This window comes from Primulina huaijiensis, chromosome 4, assembly GCF_012295235.1.
Source record: "Primulina huaijiensis isolate GDHJ02 chromosome 4, ASM1229523v2, whole genome shotgun sequence".
Lineage (NCBI taxonomy): Eukaryota > Viridiplantae > Streptophyta > Magnoliopsida > Lamiales > Gesneriaceae > Primulina > Primulina huaijiensis.
The window spans coordinates 24,136,022-24,143,665 of NC_133309.1; the positions used below are offsets into that span (position 1 = coordinate 24,136,022).

The window sequence follows — 7,644 nt, forward strand, 5'->3', positions numbered from 1 at the left end:
ATATATCAAATAATTAAGAGTGTGTGTAGGTGGGCTCAAATTAAAATGTAAAGTTGTTTATATAATTAATGATTTTGTACTTTTCGAACCTAACTTTGTACATGCAAATAATCAAAATTGGATTGTAAGAGATGTAGACACGGCTTTCATGACCCAAACTCCTCGATCTACTCCCAACATTTTCTGATAGCAAATTCATCATTTAAGTTCCCTATTTTGTGTTTTGGTCACTTAGTGTTTAAATTTTGTTTTTAGTTCTCTAAGTTAGGTTGTATTTCGTTTTTAGGTTTTTTTTTTTTTTTTAATAGTGGTGATGTGATGTCAGGTTATGTCAACTTTTTCAGATATCACATCAACATTTTTTGGTGTCAAGTCGGTATTTTCTAACGTCAGGTTAGCACTTTGAAGAAAAAATGTCAAAAGTCAAAACACGACCTAACTTATAACGCCGAAATACTAAATAGACGAACTTAAAAAATCATTTGGCTAGTTTCCACTGTTTTATTATGGTTGAAAATTTTAAACTAAATCCATCTGTCCTTGAAATATAATTCTATGTAAATCATTTTCGAGTTACATGTCCTACATCTTGAATGAATATGGGTTTATAGTCTTTATTATAGTAAAAAAAATATAGCCAAATATTGGCAAGAGAGTATGACTCAAAAGTAACATACATAAAATTTCAAGAGAAAACAAGTTTTTGATTTATTACTTGTCCAATTTTTTGTCTTGATCCATGAAGTTTTTGGTACACCGACTTTTCATTTTAGTCAAAGTGCTTATGTGACATAAGATAAGCCAACATTTTTCGATGTCACGTCAATACTCAGTGAAATATGATCAAAATCCAAAAAAAATAAAAACTAATATATCAAAACCACACTTTGAAAACTCAGTTGACCAAAACCCAAAAAATGAAATCTAATGTACCAAAAACTTTATTTTCCCAAACTTTGATATAATCTAATGAAGCCTATCTTAGAGTGGTGCAGCATGTGTGCCACCTTTTTATTCCTTTTTGTTTTTGTTTTTGCAGTCATGCTTTGCTTTAGTTGAGCTCATTTTCTCAATATATATATAAAGTGACTAAAGCTAAACTAGCCTCTATCCCCTTCTTCCTAGCAAGCTAGTTCACCAAAATCAGTGACCAACAAATCTTTAATCCTAACCTTCAAAGTAAAAATCGAATCACCAAAATCCCCACCACATTGAACTTTCGACCTTTGTTTTCACATGTTTATACTTCTATATTAAGTTATCCAAATATAGTTTGATTGTAATTTTTGAGATAGATCAATGATTTATCATAAGAAATAATATTCACTTGAATTATAAAGGGGAAATTTTAAATATGGCCATTTATGTTTTGACTCTTTGCGATTTTGGTATTCTATGTTATCAAATTTCAGTTTAGCCCGTTACTTCTTTTTTTTTGTGTGTAATTTTAATCATTTTTCTACGTGGTGCTGATGTGGCGTTGATATCACACCAATGTGTTCGATGTCACACAAACACTCCTATGCAAAAATGACCAAAATTGCAACAAAAAAAGAAGAAGAAAGATACATCGACTAACACTCAATTCCAGCTGATCAAAATCACAAAGAACCAAAACAAAAGACGAATAAAAAACAATTTTCTCAATTTCAAATACGAATCATAACATTAATGAATTAAGATTGATATAAAATCAACATCATAACTATTTTATACTACAAAACTACTTCACATTAATTATTGCATGCATGACCACTAACTTAGATGTTGGGATCACTACACCTCATGGTCGTGTGGGAAAAGGAAACCCTAAAAGGAAACTATACATTGAACCAAGAAATATATATCATTATCTAGAAGTCTTGCTACTTTTTTTTATTGTTAATTGTTAATTAATACATTATATTTTCTAGTATTTACAAAAGGGAATGAAGCAATGTGGATATTCATCTCAAATTCAGCATCTAGTAATCGATCTTTTTAGCTTTGTAAAAGTTGCATGGCCAGTCAGTGAGCAGGAAAGAAAAGTGGAAAGGAATCTCTTTGTAATTTCCTATCAGAGAGTCTCACTTTGCTCATCTTATTCTCACACCAATTCAGCTGTTCGCCACTCAAATCAGCCATTCTTAAAACTCTTGACACCACTTTGAGGTCTATCAAAGCCATCAAAATCTCCAGTTCTTCCTCCTCTCTTAGTCGCCTCTTTCGCAAGCATTTCCCGGATCGTTTAAGGCCATTCAACTTGGCCTTTTTCTGTGGTTTATAAATCCAAGAGATGTTTGTTAACATGGAATGAAAGTGATTAATCAAGTTGTATAGATAGTTACATACATATTATTTACCATTTTGTTTACTCTTTTTAGTAAGTGGAGTAGAGTTGCATCAGCTGAGCCACTTCTTTTTCTGCTAAAGAAAGCTGCTAATATTTGGCAGTGATTCCTCCTGTCTTGTTTCATGAAATTCATGAATGTCCTTATTGATTCTTTCATGATAAGAAGAAATGAAATCGAAGGGATTCTTGATCCATTACTTTCGGCCTCTCTTTTATCGTCTTGATCCGAATCTATGCATACAACAAAATCGATGAATTATTAATAATGATAATGAATCTTTTGAGTGCTTCTCGAGGAACAAACTTATATGATTATAATTCGTTAAAAGCACAAGCTAGCTTTCACCTCGGTATTCCGGGACCTGAAGCAATTTTGGTGCTAAACTCCTTATCCTAGCATAGATTTCTGGTCTTCTCCCATGCTCATATGGCTCATTTTCGACATACCTCTGCAGAAGGACTTGAAACTGTTGGAACTGTTGCGCGATATAAGCAGGGCACCCCGTATCATGCTCGCGACGAGAGGCTCTTAGACGTTGAAAATACTTGTAGTTCCAGTTGAGGGCTTCCCATGTTAAACAAATCTGTGCTACATAAGCAGCCTCCAGTTCTTGATACGGATTGTGACGATATCTTGATGTTTTTTCGTTTATTGTTCTTAGTTTATGAACAATCCTTTCGGATATGGATCTTGGACATGCCTGTATGGATTTTAGTGTTTCTGCCAAAACAAAATTACATTCAATTTACATTAGCAAGAGCAGCTCGTCTTCAACTCGAGTCGTTTCTAAAAAACTCATTTCAAATATCGAAAAAAACACGAACTATTTGGCACTAAGAACAATTTTATCTTTCCAAGAAATGGAATTAAAGTCTAACTTTCAAAAGGGTAACACAAAATGGGAGTTCTAGTACCTGTTTCATGGAGTTTTTGAGCGCTGATTCGATCTAAAAACAGCATTTCTTCATCATATTTCTGGAACAAGGTGTATGATTCCCACTTGGGGCAGCTTCTACGGGACGAAGACGAAAATGGATCATCAGTACTAGAGTCCCTACAGTTGATAGAGCTTCGCCATTCCGACGAATCTTTCGAAGTCGATCCTATCGTAAAAGTGTCTCCAAATATTTCACTCTCATCATTTTCCTGCACCAGCTTCTTGCCTTCTGATTTGGATGGTTGAAACACAAAAAAATTCTCTTCTTTGCTGAAATTCAGTTCCTTTGTCTGCTGATTCTTGTCGCCATTCTCAATCTCATCTGAAAATGAAAACTCCATCAGCCATTTTATTACAAGGAAATTATATTCTTTCTGGGACTAAAATATTTAACCTGGAGTATAACTGTCATCCCTCAAGCTAGAGCCATAATTTGAAGTGGGGTCATTTTCAACTTCCTCAGAATCAAAACAAGAATCAGAATCTCTCACCACATGATCCTCTTTAACAACCTCTTCGTCACCGAATTCGACGTTATCTGGCGAGCCATAACATGTTGCCTCGCTACTATCCAAACTCTCTCTTCCCAACTCCTCTTTCGAATTCCGAATGAATGGTTCGTGATCACCATAAATTAGGTTCGCGTCGCGTTTTCCTCCCTCCATCGGCTTGTGGCAAGAGCACTCGTCCCCCTCTTCTACTTCTTCCTCGGAGAAACTGTTGAAATATACATAGCAATCTCGGTTCCTACAAGTGATCAGAAACAAGAAAATAAACAACGTACACAAGAATATATATACATAATTTAGACTGTCGCGACTATATGTAAATGTATATATAGACCTTTGGTAGAATGGATTGCCTCCAAAGAAGATGAACAATTTGGCAAGAAATATGGAAGTGAAATGGAAGAAGATGAAGAGAAGCAAGAAAGAGCTGGAGACATTGTAGAAAAGCCTAGCAATTGTTTCTTTGTGACATTGCAGCATTTTCTTAATTGTTTTTATGCTATAGTGGATTTCTGCACTTATCTAATCCCTTGAGCACGAAGCAATTCTAAAGATGAAAACTACAAAAGTGAGTGCTTTAATTGCTTTGATGATCTTTTTTGCTTGCCAAGATTGGTGACCTCACCTTTCCCTTTACCATTTTTTTTCTAAAAGACTGATATGCCCTTATGCAAGTGGCAGGTCTTCATGAAAATCATCTGAATCCGAGATCTCATACCCCATTACATTTGGGATATTGACGTAAGATCTGTTGTAAGTGTTAGAGTAGGTGTTTAATGTTGGATAAATGAAAAATGAAGAGTGGTGGGAGTTATCCCACATTGGAATACTAGACTAATTTGGTATCCCTTATAAGCTCCAAGTTGAGCTACAAGTTTGGGTTTCAATGGATACCAGAATTTTTTAGAAGGGGAAGATGCTGATAGGTTGTATCTCGGTGAATGACGCGCGCGCGGCCGGTTGGTCGGCCCGATTCGGTCCGGTCTTTGAAGTAATACTCGCAGAGAGTTGTGGCTCTTCTACGCATCCGGTCCGAAAAATCATGTCTCTTTTACGCATACGATGATAATCTATAAATAATCTCGATCTTCAGATTTTCGAAATCTTCTGGCCATCTTGCTGCATATTACTTCACTTCGCGTTGAAAGTTGCTGCGTATTTTTGTTCGCTGCTTTCGAGAGTTTGTAGTGCTGCGATCTCTCGACTTAAAGTCGTTGTATCTTAGGGACGATTGCCTGCAACGTATAGCATTTCATACAGGCAATTTCGTCTTGCAAAGAAAAGATCATCCTTGCCTCGACTTGCTGTTTATGTACTTGTTCAGAACGAGAGAAAAACAACTAACATTTAACGAATCAATTTGTGATTTAATTTGAATATTATTGACTCTTATAAAAAAAAAATTTTATTTTAATAATATTTTACAATTTTATTTAATTATGATATTTACTTTATCTGTATAATAATGCAAGCTGCATAGATAAAGTCCTTAAATATGCAAAAGGTACCATGAGGTCTTCATCTCAACGTAAGATCGTGAAACTCGTTATGAAATATATCATATATTCTATACGAGTTCCTAGTCGAATCAGCTGTCTAAAATAAAGATAAATGCACTTGAGTTTGAGACTAGTATCTGTGATAAAGACGTAATGTCTCATTGGTAAGAGCATGAAGTTGTCCATTCATACATATGGGTGATCATATGATGATACACTGAACAACCCCATTCAGACTTACCAAATTATGGTTATCACTTATCGAATGAAATAGCTCGCGGTTATTGTTGTACACCCTTGGTCTTTTGATCTGGGAAAACGAAGAAACTATGCATACTAGCATGCACTTTGATTGGAAAAATTTAAACGTCATGGTGGGATTCCTGATTTGCAAAAATGGACTTTTTGCATTGTTGATCAATAATCAATAATTAATCAAAATATTTTAGCATTTAGTTAGTTAAGTACATAAATGCTTATTTTATGTTAAATTAAACTTCTGCAGCATTTAGGCAGCTTTAATTTGATTGGAACACAATTAAGAGGAGATTCTGATGTACGTTAGATTAAATTATCTTTTTTTTACTCAGCTCGATTAGAGTTAGATTGATTAATTATCAAATATTTACTAGAAATTTACCAATCATAATAAATATTTGGTCCATTTTGAATTATTATTAATGAGTGATTTTTAATCCCTTTTAAATGGAGTGATTTTTTTTTTATCTCACCATCTATTTTAACTCAAACTACCAAAATTCTCCATCTCACCTATCATTATATTATTTCATATCGACGGTTTTATTGGAAAACCGTTGTATTTTTACTTTTCACAACGGTTTTTACCGTTGTAGATTGACGTGTTTTTTAGACAAACCACAACGATTTTTGTTAAAATCGTTGCGGATTAGAAAAACGACAACGGTTTTAGAAAACTGTTGTGGATTTGCGTTTTTTTTTGTAGCAACGACAACAGTTTTAGGGAATCGTTGTTGATTAACGTGTTTTTTTAGAGCAACGACAATGGTTTTAGGGAACCGTTGTTAATTAGCGACGGTTTAAACAAAAACCGTCGCTATTTTAAAATTTGCGACGGTTTTATTTTTAAAATAGTGACGAATTTAAGAAAAAAGCGACGGTTTAATTCTTGGTAATTTTCTAAATGTTAGTTAAGATCATGAATATTGTTAACTTATTCAGATTTTAAGTTTTTTTGGTAAATTTATTAAATTATAAAAGTAATTTTTTTATTTTACTGAAAAAATTAGCGACTGAAATTATATCATAAACTGTCGCTAATTAGCGACGGTTTTTGACGTTAATCCATACCACTTGTAGATGTAATTATTTTCTTTTGTAAGTTTCAATTATTGATACTGCTATAAATTATTGCATGTGTTTGAGTGTGAAAATCCGGATCTTATATTATATATTAGAATAAATTATTTTCTAAATGATTTATAAAAGCATATTTATAATTTACATTTATATTTAGTCAAATCAAAAGAAATATTTACAATTTTTTTAATAAAAATTAGAAGAAATAGAATAATAACAAAATCAAATATAAAAGTTTTAAATAATTATTACTAACTAAAAATGTATGGTCCTATATTTGAGATGATGCAACATTATCTCAAATATTATATTACAAAAAAATATTAAGCACCTAAAAAAAATTAGGTATGTGTTAGGATGAGTGATTGTTTAGAGAATATTGAATCAATAATCACACTACTTTGTCAGAAATTCGACTGATTTAACAAACTGAATTTTAGAATTCTCGCTAAGTCTATGTCAGTTGGCTGATCATATAATTTTCGTGCGGAATGAAGTTATATTGACAAATTGAACAGTACAAAATGATATAGTAAGAAAAACAATTAGATTATCAAAAATAGGCTAACTGAAATATAAATAATACGAAGATGTTTCTTGATGTTCGGATATTTTAATGACTCATACGTCATCTCTTTTTCCTTATGAGAAGGATATTCACTAGAAGACCCTGGTAATCACAACTTTTGTAACAACCCGATTTGGTCAGGCTTTCTAACTACCTAACTGAAACTCCCGGTTTAGATCACTCACTAAAACAAGAATGAACAATGACTGTCAGTTTAGAAATATTTTAGAAAGAAAATATTAAACACAAGTTGATCTTTAATGATCTTATGTAATACCTAAGTGTGTGCTAAGAAATCTTTAGATCAGTTGAGCTCATGAAGGTTCTTGAAAGCTTGAATATTTTATTATACAATAATTTCCAAGCAAGCAAGGGAACCCGACTAACTTACAAGCTTATCTATTTATAGGGTTGGATCCAACGGTCAGTAATATCCAATATTGTATTCGTTCCACACATA

The 7,644-nt window shown here is 33.1% G+C and overlaps 1 protein-coding gene across 2 annotated transcripts; it reads right to left on the minus strand.

The window, feature by feature from the left end:
* Window positions 1–1,900: 1,900 nt before the first annotated feature.
* LOC140975623 (uncharacterized) lies at window positions 1,901–4,375 on the minus strand. 2 transcript variants are annotated; one of them, XM_073439446.1, is made up of 6 exons: window positions 4,114–4,375; window positions 3,677–4,017; window positions 3,248–3,592; window positions 2,679–3,053; window positions 2,343–2,563; window positions 1,901–2,253 (listed from the first exon to the last, which is right to left on the minus strand). In XM_073439446.1, exons 1-6 carry the CDS (start codon window positions 4,257–4,259, stop codon window positions 2,008–2,010), a joined length of 1,674 nt encoding a protein of 557 aa, XP_073295547.1. In that variant the 5' UTR covers window positions 4,260–4,375; the 3' UTR covers window positions 1,901–2,007. The 2 variants fall into 2 exon arrangements, with proteins under 2 accessions (XP_073295547.1, XP_073295546.1); XM_073439445.1 differs by having other exon boundaries at window positions 3,665–4,017; window positions 4,114–4,373.
* Between the last annotated feature and the right edge of the window lie 3,269 nt (window positions 4,376–7,644).